Genomic DNA, 16,382 nt, shown 5'->3' on the forward strand with positions numbered 1-16,382 from the left:
CAATGTTTGTGTAGTAAAACATGTAAAAGATTCTGATCACAGCAAATACTGCTGCATTGTTCTTACTATCAAATGAAATAAGGCTCTATACTTTACATCCATACTGGGACATTCAGACAATGAATTACAAGTGAGGAGAATCTATTCTATTAGCTTTAACAGAGTAAAGGTAATTTTTTTTTATCATCTAAATGGCTTTCTAATTAAAACAGTTGTTATGCTGGGCTTGGTGGCTCAGCCTGTAATCCCACGCCTTTGGGAGGCTGAGGTGAGTGGATTGCCTGAGCCCGTGGGTTTGAGACCCGCCTGGGCAGCGAGACTTCATCTCTACAATAAAAAAATCAGCAGGGCGTGGTAGCGCGCGCCTGTTAATTCCGGCTACTCGGAAGGTTGAGGCGGAAGGATCGCCGGAGCCCAGCAGGTCGAGGCTGCGGTGGCCAGGAGTGGCCACTGCACTCCAGTCTGGGTGACAGAGTGAGACTCCAACTCAAAAAAAAAAAAAAAAAAAAATAGTTGTTATAACTCATTTGTTCTGTGTTGAATCTGAATCTAAATCCTTATGGGGTAAGCCTGTCTTAGTGGTATTTTGCTCCGATACTCTGATAGAATATTCTATCCTTATTCCCACATGTAATTTTTGTTATAGTGAATACAGAAATGAGTAAGATAGTTCCTGTGTTCAGTTTGTGGACTAATACAAGTGACAGTGAAAAGTAGAGGGTAAAATTACGCATAATACACTGCAGTGTAACAAATGCTGTCAGTAACGAAGATAACTACAAGGTATTACTAAAATATAAGGAGTTCCCTCTAAGGAACATAAACAAAAAGCCTAATATCTGAGTATCACCAAGAAGTTGCTACTGATACCAACCATAAAATAGAGCATCTTTATAATTATTTCAGTTGTCAACTATAAGTATACAACGGGTGGAAGAAAGGGAGTTCCATCCATTCCTAAAATGTCATTAGTTTTGCCTTTTCTTGCAAAAAAAAAAAAAAAAGAAGAAAAAAGAAAAGGTAATCAGGCCCCATGTATATCAAGAATGGATGACTTTTGAGTAATGTTCATTAAAAATAAACAGTCTTAACAGTCAGTCTTAACTGTTGTACACTTTTTATTAAGTCTGCATTAAACAATGTAGATATTTTACTAGAACAGAGATTGTAACATTTCTTAGTTAGAACTCCTTCAGTGAAACCTTTAGGATAAAGCAACCAGAATTTCAAAGTAATCAAACCAACTGTGAAACAGTATTAACAAGAACTACCACACATGCAAGGGTGTTATTCTTTCCAATACAGGGAAAGTACATAGGAAACATGGGAAAGTTAACAGTATTAACAGCAAAGAGTAAAACAGGAAGTAGAGAACAACAGCATAGGGATGAAAGCCTTGTAAAAAGAGTGACTCATTTGAAATGTAAAAACCTTGCAAAGGAAAAATAGCTCAATTTTTAAGTCTCGGCTCTTTTTGTGTTATTTTTTCCTCTGTAACTAGATACTGGTTTTTCTTCTCCATAGGAAGATGACCTGGTTATTTGGGAATTTATGTCTCTGTTGTTACTTGGTTTATGATACAAATGTTAGCGTGTCCATATACTCATGGCTTAAAAATAAAACTAGGTAGCGCTCAAGGAAATGTGGTAAGCCTCATCTCCCAACCAATTTTTAAAAATATCTCATGGGAGTGTATATTAGAACCAAAAAATAAAATGAGTAATTAGTCAACTGAACAGATAATTCAGGCTATATGCATACCTCTACCTGCTTGGGCCTCAATTATTTTGAAAAGATGGTGATAGAAAAGCATATCCTGAAATAAGAAAACTAAGCAACATGTTAAATGATGTTTAGACTAAGATTCTGGATGCTAGATACCAGGAAACTGAGAGCTTTACTGAATGAAACCTTCCACTATTTCTGAAAAGCTCAAAGCTGTGTAGAACTCATCCACATCAACTGGTCCCTAGCCACGATTTTGGGGAAGGATGTAAGGGATTTATTCAGATTTAAATCTAGGGTTTAAAGACTACTGAGAAACATGAAGTTATTGAGAAATTATTGGGTCTTGTCAGAGCACATTTAAGTATGGCTGATCCTAGAACCATCCCAGCAAAATCATGCTTAGGGCCAGGCCAGAATGTTGCTGGTGTCTGAAGGGTGGGATAAATAAAATAATATCAAGTCAAGTGCACTCTGATTTTTCAGGTAACATAGCTTTAGAAAAAAGAATTCCAGTACCACCAGTTTAAACTTACCCTGTTAGCTCTAATGTTTTAAAATAATTCTAAAACAATGCTTAACCTAATACAGCCTTCTATTGCCTCCAAAATAGGATTTTGTATTTCAAATGGCTTACCAAAAAATATATCTTATAATATTGAGGTAAACTTTTTTATTTTGTTGTACAACCAAAAGTCTTAAAACTATCTTAGTACATTACCGTTTTAACAAGTCACCTTTTAGTCTATATGTGCAGTTTTCACACAGTTTTACTCTGTATTTTAAAAATGTAGTTAACATATTGTAGACACTTTCATATTGCTGCATATTTGCTGTAACTCCATTTGGTATAATATAATCATATTCAGAGTGATGTTTGTTTACTTACAGTGACTTAAAGTGAATAGTCCCCTCCCTCCTCCCCCCACCCACAACTAGAAATAAAAAGGAAAACAGGAAGAAATAAAGATAATAAGAAATGAGATTAGGTTCTAGAAGGAGGGCAACCCTAATCCAACTGTGGGGATGCAAAGGTCAGCTTTTTGCACCTACTCTTCATGCTACAGAATAAACTTTCTGAAACTACAGACAAGTATTTTCTAAACCCTTTCAAGAAGCTCCAGTGGATTTCTGGATTTGTTCCTTTAAAATCAGGATGCTCTGCCTTTGCTCAGGAGGCAGCATGGCAATCTGATCTGCAGTCAGTTGGAGAACCTGCATGATCAAAGCTGCCTTTTCTTGATCTTGTGGAGTTACCTGGCTCTGTCCAGGACTAAAACTGCTAGGCTGACCTCCACTCTGCTTGCTTGCCCCTGGCATGCCTGCTCCTTGTATGCTTGCTCCCTGCATTCCTCCTCCTTGCATGCCTCCTCCCTGCATTCCTCCTCCTTGCATGCCTCCTCCCTGCATGCCTGCTCCTTGTATGCCTGCCCCTTGAATGCCTGTACCTTGCATGCCAGCTCCAGGATTTCCCACCACTGAAATACTTGGGACCTGTCTGGGTCCCTGAGGGCCACCTGCCCCCATACTCATGGGACCAGGACCCTGGATTCCACCGGTCATAGGGCCTCTTGAACTGGGGCCAGGGCCCCTCATCTCCAACGCTCTTGCATCCATGCCTCTTGCTTCCATCCCTCTGGTTTCCATTGCACAGGTCTCCATTCCTCTTCTCTCCATGACTCGTGTCTCTAAGACTTCAGTTTCCATGGCTCGAGTCTCCATCCCTCGAGAATCTCTACTACCTCTACCATCCATAGGTAGACCCCTCTGATCCATCATGGGGCCTCTGGGCTCGCCAATTAGCAGTCTGGGATCTGCTAATGGCCCTCCCCTCATCTCATGGGAGGAGGGCCCACGGCTGTCATGACCAGAAGCATGGTGCATGGGAGGACCCTGATGGGGTGGGCCCAGGTAACCTCTGGGCTCCACTTCTCCAGTGACTGAAAGCAAAGTCCCTCCACGCGGGTCATTTGGAGCATCCCCTAACAGTCCTCGAGGAGGTAGGCCACCAGGAGTCATGGGTCCACGAGGTATTGGAGCTCTAGGATCTGACATCTGCACTTGTCCTCGCTCCAAAGGCACGGGGCCAACCCCTGGCATTCCAACTTGGGGCTGCATTGCTCCTCCAGGAGTTAAGGAACCAGGTCCAGGTCCTGGAACTGCAGCTGGTATTGGCCCAGGAGCTGGAATTCCACCTTGGATAGGAGTCTGCATCAGAGGAGGAATGTCCTTCACAGGTCTTCTAGCCAAATGCTGAGGCTGAGGGGCTGAAGGATTCTGCTGGTTCATCAGAACATTAGGTCCTGGGCAGAGCCCAGGGCCAGGGCCAGGGCCAGGGCCAGGGACGGGACTCGGGCCGGGGCCAGGACCGGGGCCAGGACCAGGGCCAGAGACAGAGGCCGACTGAGATTTGCCTGGGATCAGTGGTGTGACATGTATCTTGCGATGCAGGATTTTCAGCGCAATCTCTGGATCCATGATTCTCATCACTACCTGTGCCTGCAACAGTGCATAAGCCAGTTGCGGGTTCTGAAGTAACATGTTTCGCGCTTCCTGGTGACTGTTTTGGACACAGAGCTTCATCTGCTTCATCAGCTCAAACATTTGCTCCGGGGGGAGACTGGCGACGGCTCTGGTAATCGACTCGGGGGCATCTTCCGGATCGATGGGGTCCCCATAGGGTGAGTCAATGATGGGCGCTGCAGGCCCTAGGCTCTTTAACTCCTCCTTATTCTTTTCACTAGCAGCATTGTCCACCCGAAGGGCTCTCCCACTGAACTCCCGCCCATTGAGGTTCCGCATAGCACTAAGCGCGGTCTCCTGGTCCTGGTACTCGCAGAAGCCATAGCCCTTGGGCTTTCCCGTCTCTCTATCGTATACCAGCCGGAAACTGACAACGGAACCAACCTCCGAGAAAATGTCCTTTAACTGCTCCTCAGTTGCCTCATACGGAATGTTTCCCACGAACACGGAACGCAGTGATCGATCCATGGCCGGGTCTCTCACCGCCAGACTCGACATGATTCCGGTGGCTCACACGGTCGTTAGCGGATTCTTCCAAGAGTCTGTCCTCTGGCGACTCACATTTCCGCTGAGCAACGGAAGCGGCTATCAAAATCCGGCTGGAAACTTGATTGATGTGATTGAATCGTTCCGTTTGTCTGCGGAATCTGTAGCCCGCTAGCTAACTTAGTTCATGCTTTCCGCCTTGGTCCTTCGTGGTTCTGTGAGCTCCTTATTACAGAGACGCATGACTCCTTTTCCATATCTTATTCGGCGGACTTTCTCTGGCGCCGCAACACCCGCTCCAGGACAGGTTTTGTGCGAGTTGACCACAGGAAAGATGGCCGCCAAGACTTCACCATGGTTACCGGGAGAGGACGCCTCTCTTGACGTCAGGGGCGGTTTTGCTTCCGTTCCCTCGGCGGGAAACCGCCAACCGAAAGCTGATGTCGGCGTGCGTGTTTTTCGTTCTGCAAACATGGACGTTTTCATGTAGCCGTTTCTCTTTATCCTAGCATATTTAAACTAGCCTGTATCTAAAAAGCACGCTCCAGACTGAGGCGAAAGCGTAGACGTCTCAAAGCCAATTTGAGATTGGTCCTTTAAAATGCAAAAAGATTCTCTCCTTTTTAGAAAAACATTTTTGAAAAATTAACGACCTTAGAAATGGACACGCAAGCGGTGCCAGCCGCGTCCCCGCCGCCACCCGTCGCTTGGTGTGACCGCTGCTCGCGGGGGCCCACAGCCACAGCGGTCGTAATGACGCGGTGTCCTTCCTTCATACCGTCAACCTATTTTAGGATTAATGAGTGATTCATAATAAATAACGATCTGTGACTTCAGACTACGGATTAAGTCAGTGTCTCCCATCATCCTCATGTTGTGAACATTAAGATTGGTTCTGATTTTTATTATAAGATGTGATGAAGTGAGTCCATCAACTCTTCTTTGAAGGGAAGAAGGAATTGCGGTTGTTTCTCTTCTGCTGTTCGTTTTTCAGGCAGAAGTGGAAACACTGAGCGTGCCGGTGTGTTGAGTATTTGAAGTGTGGCTAGTACGAGGGAGGAATTTTAAATTGTAATCATCTAAATATTTTTTAAAATGATGTTCAGTGAGGCTATTTGGAACTTTTTTTTAGTACTGGGGAAAACTTAGGTATAGAACCTACTTTTGCAAAGATAAATTTCATTAATTCTAAATAAAAGTCAAGTATTTCCAGTTAAAGTTTAACATTCTACTTGAAGTATGCTATGTGTAAAAAACATGTATATTTCAAACAGAATTGCCACCTACTAGTAATGTTGTTGTCCCCGCTCCCATCTCTCCCCTCATTTTTTTCATTGAGGGCAAGAACGGAGGGTGTTGAAGATACGGTGGCTCAGCAATCCCGCGCCTTTGGGAGGCTGAGGTGAGTGGATTGCCTGAGCCCGCGGGTTCGAGACCCGCCTGGGCAGCGAGACCTCATCTCTACAATAAATCAAAAAATTAGCCGGGCGTGGTAGCACATGCCTGTAATTCTGGCTACTTGGAAGGCTGAGGCGGAAGGATCGCCACTACACTCCAGTCTGGGCGACAGAGTGAGACTCCAACTCAAAAAAAAAAAAAAAAGTAAATAAAAAATAAAAATAAATCCATTTAGCTCCCTTCTATACATTCCTTTACAAAGAGAAGCTGTGCCATTTTTATACTATTCTGTCAAGGACAACTCAGACATGGAGGCTGTGCGCAATTGTGTGTGTATTAAATGTAGTAATCATGAAGAGGGTAGTAGGCCATTAGGATAAATTGTCAAATGCACAAAAGGTTGCACAGCTTATCTGACAGTTTCTGCACTGATGATAGTATCTAAGCCAGTGGTAATGCACTTGAGCATGCAACAGAACCCTTCAGAGCCATGGTTTATCCAGTCAGATTCGAATTGCGTATGCCTGGAGAATTTGCATTTCTAACAAGTTGTCAGGTGATGCTGGTCTCGGGAGCCTTTAGGAATCATTGGTCCTAGGGACTTGAAGTGGTTTTTTTCTACTTTTCATCAGGCAAACTAAACTAAATTCAGTATGCTTTGTTAAAACGTGTGAGGGTTTTTTTTTTTAGGTTTTAAAAAAAGTATCAATTTTTTATGAAGATCTAGTAAGTTAGTGCATGCTGATTCCATACCAAAGATACCCTGAAATTGAAGACTGGGTAAAACCAGAGTAGCTGAGGACAAGCAAGAAGGGAAAACCTATGACTATAGAGTATGCTATTTGTCACAGGCTTTCCTTGGTCACTTTAGTCCTATTCCAAACCAGAAGAATGGTTTCACGTGGCCCCATTCATACGGGACCAGTGTGACATAGCATTTAACTTAATGCCCAAGACAAATAAACTAATATTTATTATTATTAATTTTTTTTGAGTTGGGGTCTCTCATTCTTGTTGCCCAGGCTGACATGCTCACAGCCACGGCAGCCTCCACCTGCTGGGCTTAAGCGATCCTTCCACCTCAACCTTCCAAGTAGCTGGAATTACAGACACTCACCACCACGCCTGGCTAGTTTTTGTGATTTATTGTAGAGACGAGGTCTCACCAAGTTTCCCAGGCTAGTCTTGAACCCGTGGGTTGAGGCAATCCTCTTACATCGGCCTCCCAAAGTGCCAGGACTACAGGCTGAGCCACTGCACCCAGTCAATATTTACTATTAACTGAATGTCCCAGAATCACCAAGCGCTCTTAGGAATCTGTGTACATTTTCTGGTACCAATACATATTTTTCATAGATTTAACTTGGAAGAACATCCATTCTTATGTTGCTTTTTTTTCCCCATAAAGTTTAAACTTATAGATATTTATAAGATGGCATACTCTGGGAAGGAAAAAAAATGCACACCATGTACTGTATGTTCAGATGTTGATTCTTTCTATAAATCAAGATAATCAAGTATATTAAGACTGATTTTTAAACAAATGCACAAGGGCATATGCGGCCAAATGGAGGCTGTCCTTCAGGTAAATCACCTTCAGAAACTATAAACCGAATCTATTGTTCAAAATTATTTTTAAGCTTCTGCTCTAAAGTTGATTTGGGCCTTTGTTTATAAGTCATATTAGAAAATGGGTACTTTAACTCAAAAACATACCTTGTTTTCAAGAAAAGGGTTATGCAACGAAATCACCCAGTTTTATGACCAGATTTGGCAAAAGTATGATAGTTAGGTATTTCCAAATATAAAGAATTTGTGAACTGTGAGGGTATTTTTTTTTTTTTAAAGATTCACTGTAGATTAAGTAGACAAATTCCAAAGACAGGAACTAAATATATTTTGAGTAATGACAGGTATTTAAAAAATAAGTGTGTGGATCCTTCAAAGAATAACTCAAATACAAACTCCTGCAAGTTTTCCTTGATCTTCCTTCTCTTTCCTCTAGGTTGGACATCATTTTGTTTTTCTTTGGATATGAACTATTTCTTATCAGTTTCTTTCTGATGATACTCTTTAACCAGAATTGAGATTTTCCTTCTAAACTATAAACTCATTCAAGAGCCCCCTTTATCAATTAACAAAGTGTCTTAAATTAACTATTTCATTTTATAAATATTTATTCCAAGCATTGGAAATACAGCAGTGAAAAAAGATAGTCTACTAGAATAGGAGTTCTCTAAGTGAGGGCTCTGGATAGGTAGCATCAACATCACCTGGAAATGTCTAGAACAGCAAAATTGTGGGCCCTGCTCCAAATCTATTGCATCAGAAACACAGAAATATATTTTAACAAACTTTTCAGGTAATTCTAATGCAGGCTAAAGTTTGAGAAACACTGCACTACAAAGAGAAAATCATGGCATACATAGATATTTCGTCTTAACCACTATTTTCAGCACCTGGCATAGAGCATAGCACAGGTGGGTGCTCATTATATATTTGAGTGAATGACAGGAAGTTACCTTAAAGTCTGCTAATTCATGAACCCTTCCTTTTTCTCAGGAGAAAACTTGCAATATTGAATAATAGACCCCAAATGGGAGAGAAGACCTGCTGCCAGGACACCTGTCATTTTAATTCTAGATTGGTGATAGTTCTTTCAGGTTGTTAATGGATAAAGTCAGTATTTAATGAAGTGCACAGAGATGAAAGAGAGTGGAAACGTCTAGATCTTTAAGGAAGGCTTTCTGATGGAAATGAGATTTAAGATTGGGTTATAAATCTGGTATAGATAATCAGAAGGCAAAGAAAATAAACCAGGAGTTAGTAACAGCCAAGACATGAAATTGAGACCTAGTATTTTTGATACTTTCGGAGGAAACCAGTAAAGAGTTGTCAGTATTGTGATAAAAGATTGGCTTCTGAGACAAATTATGAAAGGTTTGAAGATCATATTTATGAGTTTAAACTTAATGTAAGAGTCAGTAGACTTTGTTTTTTCTCTCGTAAAACCTAAACACAGAATAATAATGGCAGAAGCCTAAATATCAACCTTATCTAATACTTTTCCATGATATCTTTTCCTCCTGGGCTCTCCTTTTTAATTCCTTACACAATTTACTGTAAATTATGGCAGTTTAACATACTCTCTTATGAGTGGCTCCATTTTAATTACTCATCCCCCATCCCTTCATATATTCTCCTCTGGCTAAACTATACCACCCACTTTTCACTACATGTGATTTGTGTTTCTTTACCTCCTAGTTTTTGCTCATACTGTTCCTTTGCCAGAATTCCTTCTTTTTCCCTCCTCTTTTACTAATTCCCCATGTCTGAATCCTTCCTGTCCTTCAATGTTCATTTACCTCAAAGACTATCCTTCTAAACTGTTGATTTGGTACTCAGTATCTTCTATGTTGTATTAGAGGTATTAATATTCTTTTATTACCACTTAAGCTTAGAACCCATATCTGATTTATATTCTTCACAATGTCCAGTGCCTTTTATATTCCAATCACTAAGTAAATATTTAAAAAATTAATACTAGATCATACAATATATGTTAAAAATGATAATTTAGTGATTTTTTCTTTGAGTTCCCGTATTGAGTCTTGACAGCAATCATATGAAGTACATACAATTGTATTCTGATTTTAAAGATAAAGAGATTCAGAGAACTATTACATAGAACTTTACCTAACACTCAAATACAGATACCAGTAATAAAGGCAAACTCTGAACATATAATAAGGAGAAGGCTCTTTGATAAATTCTTTGCATAATGAAATATGTAATTATTTCAACAATCCTTGTAAGATAGGCAGTCATAGTATCTCAATTTATAGTTAAATAACAGAGGTGCAGAGAAGTTATCATCAGTGTGTCCAGTTATGGGCAGAGCCAGAATTTGAACACACAGCCTTTGACTCGAGAAATCAATCTCATAAATTATTGTTCTATTAAATGAGTTGCCCAAGGATACCCAGCTATTAAGTGGCAGAGCTGCAGTCTGAATCCAGGTCTCTTAAATTTAAACTTTCTATTTCACAATTAGTACAGCAATCACAGGTTATTAAGGCCTGGGCAGTCTCCCTTGGCCTTTTTCCTGATTGTCTCTGAGTGTAATTAATTGCAATTTTGACATCACAATCAGTGCTGTGGCAACAGATGGACTATAAGGTATAAAGACAGAAGCAACTGAGAAAATGTTTTCTTTTAAATTTGTAGGACTATAGTTAAACATCACATAAGGATTTTTTAAAACATCCAGTTAGGTAGGTAATGAAGCATTTTCCATAAAATCAAAGAGCCAAATTTCTGAAACTCCAAATTAGCTTAGTCTGTGAATTTTTCCCCCCAAATTGTTAATATATTTAATATGAAATAACATGCAGAGGAATACATAGTAAATTTAATTTGTTTGTACACGGAATAAATCGCTGTTATTGGCAAGACAAAGATTACATGAATTTAGGGTGGTTGGAAATCTGCCATTTCTGGATTCAAGGTTGAACAGAGCCAAACTTTCTTCCTGGAAGGAATTGTACAGTCCAACTTCGTTTTTTTAATAGACGGTGAAAATGAGGCCCAGAGAAGGAAAGGGACTACAATGGGGTCAAATGCCTGGCTACTGGCCTAGCTTGTAATAGAATCTAGATCTTCAGACTTTCTCATTCAAACTCTACTCTCAGCACTTCTGAAAGGCAGTAAAGAAGTCAAGACTACAGACTTCAATATCAGAGAGACCTGAACTGGTTGCCTAGTCCTACAAGTAACTGTGTGGCCTTGGACAAATTACATAACTTCTCTGTGGTTTCATTTCTGCATTCTTTCAATGAAAATAATATCACCTGTATTGGATTGTTGTTTGGAATACATAATATATTTACTTTTCATTCTTATACAGTATGGTAATTATTAATCTACATTTGTTATATAGTAGTAGGAGCTGAGGCAATATTTTATTGAGAAACACAAATTTTAGTCTAATGCTATTTGTTTTGAAGTAGGTATCTTCACTTTTATCATTGAAGGGGTAGACTTGATGAACTAATGGTCTTTTCAGATTATATTATTTTAAAATTATACAGAGACAACCTTGAGTAACACTGCCATTTTAACTTGTGGCAGATTTGTAGCTGAACAAGGGTAAATTTTAAGCTTGATTCTGTAGAACATTTAATGAGAATTTTACTGATCTTCTTTGTGCACACTCAGTTCCTATGTTAAACTGTGAAATGCACTCTTCAAATATTTTGTTAGTTGAAGTTCCACTTATCCATTTTTATTAAAAGGGCCTGCCAGACCATTCAGCTGCAGAGGATATAGGTTTATTTGACATTGCATTGCATTGTTCTGGCATACAAATACTTATTTGTGCATATAGTCATGTTCAGGATGCCATTAGAACTACTACTTTTAAGAGCATTGGCAGACACAGGCCATTTATTCAAATATGGAAAGGCATAACTAATTGGACAAGAAGTAAGCTCCCTTATTCTTGCTTCAGGCTGTCACCTGGAGGAACGCAGAGGAAGTAGTCTCATAAACCGTAGAAAAGTGCAAGCCTTGAAACTGGGTCTGAATAAAGATACCCTGCTTAAGCTGAGCTACTCATGAATCTTTATCATCTTTGTGTGTGTGTGTGTGTGTGTGTGTGTGAGAGAGAGAGAGAGAGAGAGAGCAGAAACAAACCCAGTTTTAGAGAAATGTCTAAACTTCTATTCACTTCTGAAATTAAGCTTCTATCTCTTCTGAGGCTAGATTGGCCTACCAATGAGTCTACGTTTATACCACATTATAGGAATGAGGCCTTTCTGAAACGGATTTGAGGTTCAGATTGATAAAAATAACAACAAAAATGAGTGTGACAGAATGTATTTTAGATTCATTATCACAGTCGAATGATCCTTGAAAAACATTACTTCAGGAATGCCAGTTTAAATTTGTCATCTAACTCTAGACACCTGATTCAGAAATTAGATTAAAAATACAAAATGTTTATAGGAACATAGTAGGTAGTGCTTTTTGATACAAGTGCCAACCATGGTAAGCAAAGGAGATGGTGATGTTTTAATAATATTCTGTTATCTTCAGAACCTACAGACAGTGCTAGGGTTGCTATAATAAAATACCACAAGCTGGGTGGCTTAAATAACAGATAAATATTTTCTCACAGTTCTGACTTTTGGAAGTTCAAAATCAAGGTGCCAGTAGATTTGGTTTCTCTTGAGGCCTCTCTCCCTGGCTTCTAAATGTCTGCCTTCTTGCTGTGTCCTTGCATGGGCTTCTGTGTGCACACACCCCTGGTGTCTCTTTCTCTTCCTGTAAGGACACCTGTATCAAATTAGGGCTCCACACTTATGACTTCATTTAACCATGATTCCCTCTTCAAAGGCTCTGTCTTCAAATACAGTCACATGGGGGCTAGGGCTTCAACATAGGAATTTTGTGGGGACACAGCTGACTCCATAACAGAAAGTTTTTAGGAAAAGAAAAAAATGGGTAATGATAAGGCATTCAGGATGCTCTCTTTCCATTCACTCCCTCCCCCTCCCTCCCTCTCTTCTGCTTCTTGCACATTTATGATGGTTCCTCTCTGCTGAAAAATCAGACCTGTCTGATTTTTCTCCCTAGTCCATTGTCACTTCGGTTTTCTGGGATTGAGAATACAAATGCCCAGCTTTACTCTGATGTGTACTTATGATTCAGTACAGCGTGTTACCAACCATGGTGAAGATTTCCCAGAATTTGGATCACACCCTTTTCTATCCTTTTTTGGACATTTCCTGTCATGGCTGTGGAAGGGTGCATAAGTTAGTGTGGAAAGCATATTATAACAAGGTTAGCGGTTCTCCAGAGGTCGAGTGGACTACCATCTTGAATTTCACCAGTTTAACTGGTTTGGTCAAGAGGAGAACTTCTGTCCACAGGCCTTTAAGATAAGCGGAGTAAGTTCAGGGTCGAAATTCAGCTGTGTCACGTAGGCATCACACTAGGAAAGGGAGTGAGACCAGCGATAGCAGTGAGACTATTTAACCTCTATGAAGGGACCCAGCAATCAGCTGGAGCAGAAGGAATCCTACAGAACCATGCAGTGGCAGGTGTTAACCTTTACCTACTGGGTTGTGGAGAGGTTCAGAAGGGGGAACCAGAACTCAGAGGGCTTAAGGCAGCATGCATTTACCATCAGGTATATATTTTCAATTAGTATAACCTTACTGGTAACAGCTAAATATCTATGCTGGTTGACCACGAATTACAAAAATACTTGTTGATGACCCACTCTTGTTAGAGGGGGGGAGCAGTTAAAAGGATTGTTGTGAGCAAGGCAACCATTTCTAAGGTACAAACTGCCAGGGATTTTCTATAGAATTCCTCTACATTATTCCTTCTATCTCTGCAAAAATAAAATATTTTCAAAATTAGATCATTTTCTAGAAAATTTAAAGTATGAACTTACAGAGAGAAAAAAATTGTCTGCTATAAAGTAGTACAGAAATGTTTAGCCACTAATTCACAATCTTTGGAAACTCATACAATTCCTGGATAAACTAGTCCAGCAACTTCCCTTGCAATCAATGGAAGACAAGAGACAGAAACCGGGATAAAAGAGGAGTCTATTTCTGCAACCAGATTACAGGCAGATGGGTGGCATCATTATCAAAAACCACTCAAAGGCAGTTTAAACTTAGTTTGTATACCTCCATAGCCTCTCACCCACACCTGAGCTGAATTAACAAGGGCATGACTCAATATCACCCACCTGTGCCCTCTCCCCCACTGAATTCATAAGGGCATGACTCAAGATCTCCTAATCTGATGTTTTAGAATAATTTCTTGGAATTTACAAACACATGGACTTTACATTTTAAATAGTTCTTTAAAAGGGGAATGGAAAGTTTTAATACTCAAATAAGTTTCCTTGGTACATTTAGATAGACAACTTTGAATCAAAGATGAGAAATGTAAGAAACCCCTATTCCTAGAGCCTTGGCCTATGACAACATTTTATATATAATATATGATTTTCTTGAAGGTGATACTTTTTAAATATCAAATCCTTTCCTCCTTCATATAGAAATCTTGATAATTTTTGAGAGTTTAATGATATAATAATACATTGTGACAATTCTTGCATTTATGATCAACTCCATCACTATCCTCTGACATTTATGTTGAAATAGCTGTATATACTTCCTCAAAGAGACGCACAATGAGAAGATTTTCTCTCCTTGGTCTCCAGGCGTTAATCAATTCCCTCCTGGCTATGGGGAACAAAACAAGTGCCTGCAGGGTAACAGGGAAGTGCAAATGACCTATTCCTCTGGAGCTCAGTCTTTGTTAACCTTGAAAATGGAATTATGTGTGTAACTCATAGCCCATCAGGGGTCCTAGAAAGAGAAGCTGATGCCTGCAGGGAAAATAAAGAAAGTGCCAAAGTGTCTATACCCTGTTTAGTGGTCTGGAGTTTGCTGCCAAGGTTCCAGGTATGGATAAATTGTTGCAGGTGTTCACTCTCACCAGCAGGAGTTCCACAGGGAGGAGAGGTTCTGAGAAATCCTCCTGAAAGCAGGTGTCTGCAGATGGGAGGCAGAGATGGGAGAGGGCAGGAAAGTGTTTGCATTCCCATCAGGAAGAAAACTTACCTGACACATTTCAGATCAGCGAGGACTTGATAATGCTTTAAAATACTGTTATTCATTATTCAACTAAAAGTTATTCAAGCACCTATACTGTAAATACTTATTGAGCATGTACTTTTTGGAAGGTAGGCACTGAGTTAGACAAAACAGGGGTTTAAATGTGAACTGAAATGTGTGTGACTCATGCTTTCAATAAAACTTTCACTAGAAACTTTCATTAACTTTTCTCTTGAACTTTCACTGAAGATTTATGGTGTTCAGATTTAAGTCTGTGGCAGAACAGCTGTGCCTGCAAGGAGTTTCCGTTCTGTCAGAGAAGATAGAGAATACAGGATACCAGCAGACAGTTTCAAATGTATTTTTGATTTGTTTGATTTCCTGAGAGGTGTATAGCAAATAAAAATATAACTGCTGTTTATCCATTGACCCTCTTGCTGAGGTTCAATTTGAAAAGGATTTTTTAGGCTGGGCACCATAGTTCATGCCTATCACCACAGCACTTTGGGAGGCCAAGGTGAGAGGATTTCCAGAGCTCACGGATTTGAGACCAGCCTGGGCAACTTGGCGAGACCTCATCTCTACAAAAAATAAAAAAATTAGCTGGGTATGGTGGCACATGCCTGTAGTTCCAGCTACTTGGAAGGCTGAGGTGGAAGGATCACCTGAGCCCAGTAGATTGAGGTTGCGGTGACTGTGAGCATGCCACTGCACTACATACAGCCTGGGCGACAGAGAGATTCCAACTTTAAAAAAAAAAAGATTTTTTTCTTTTTACTAAGAAAAAGATTGATATTCCTCTTTATTATGCAAGGTTCTATATACCTATATACACTGAGGACAGAGATTATAATATAACTGATTACATTCCACTCAAAGTCAGTATAACTTTGATAGCCCTTCACACTGTTATCTATTTAGAAGGAGAGGCTTTGGACAAGCCTGTTCTATGGGTAATGTATCGTTGCCAAGATATTGATTCAATGAACAGCTTATTGTCATTTTCTGGCCAGAGTTTTTAAACTCTAGCCTTAAAGCATGATTTCTTGAGAACAATATTTATGTGCAGCATGAATAAAAAATATAACCAAGTTTATTACTTGTTAAAGGACTACAGCTAAATTCAAATATAATTTGTGCTTTAAACAAATGGTACAAATATGAGATTATTTTTGGCCATAAGTTTCTGATCACAAGTGAAGCATCACAGTAGCTTGCTAACCAGGAATAGTAGAGTCAGTGTTTCTGTTGATACCTTGATGCATTGTCTTTTTTGTGTGTGTTTTTTTCTTCCATTTTTTCCTACACATGTGAAGGGATTAGAGTTCCCCTTTTGGGGGCAGTTGTTTCAGTGGCTAGTTATGTGAGTTATGTTGCTTGAGGACTTTGCTTCCTAAGCTGATCTTTCTTATTCACATATCTTGTCCTAATTTTTTCTGTTTCTCTCTCCTGTTTCTGTAGTTGTTTGGTCCATTGCTTTCCGACCATCTTCCTTTACTCACGGTGTGTGTATGCTTCCTACTGTCTAGGTAGAAGAGAATTTGATCTTCCTAGAATGAACTGTACCACAGGAAACCACATGAAGGTGCCCTTGCCTTTGGTGTTCTT

General features: G+C 40.0%; 2 protein-coding genes across 5 annotated transcripts in view; one reads left to right on the plus strand and one right to left on the minus strand.

Moving 5' to 3' along the window:
* Window positions 1-16,382, plus strand: part of LOC103269106 (cGMP-dependent protein kinase 1-like) — a gene marked incomplete at its 3' end in the record, with an annotated part of 1,006,822 nt that overhangs the window by 633,145 nt on the left and 357,295 nt on the right. The gene's annotated exons all lie outside the window — the stretch shown is intronic.
* CSTF2T (cleavage stimulation factor subunit 2 tau variant) lies at window positions 1,101-5,079 on the minus strand. Of its 4 annotated transcripts, none has more exons than XM_021716895.1 (3): window positions 4,136-5,079; window positions 3,213-3,991; window positions 1,101-3,092 (listed from the first exon to the last, which is right to left on the minus strand). In XM_021716895.1, exons 1-3 carry the CDS (start codon window positions 4,744-4,746, stop codon window positions 2,836-2,838), a joined length of 1,647 nt encoding a protein of 548 aa, XP_021572570.1. In that variant the 5' UTR covers window positions 4,747-5,079; the 3' UTR covers window positions 1,101-2,835. The 4 variants fall into 4 exon arrangements, with proteins under 4 accessions (XP_021572570.1, XP_021572569.1, XP_008064869.1 ...); XM_021716894.1 differs by having other exon boundaries at window positions 3,213-4,028; window positions 4,095-5,079; XM_021716893.1 differs by having other exon boundaries at window positions 2,706-4,075; window positions 4,130-5,079.

The sequence above is a fragment of the Carlito syrichta genome, unplaced genomic scaffold (genome assembly GCF_000164805.1).
Source record: "Carlito syrichta isolate Samal-C Ts95f unplaced genomic scaffold, Tarsius_syrichta-2.0.1 Scaffold309088, whole genome shotgun sequence".
NCBI lineage: Eukaryota > Metazoa > Chordata > Mammalia > Primates > Tarsiidae > Carlito > Carlito syrichta.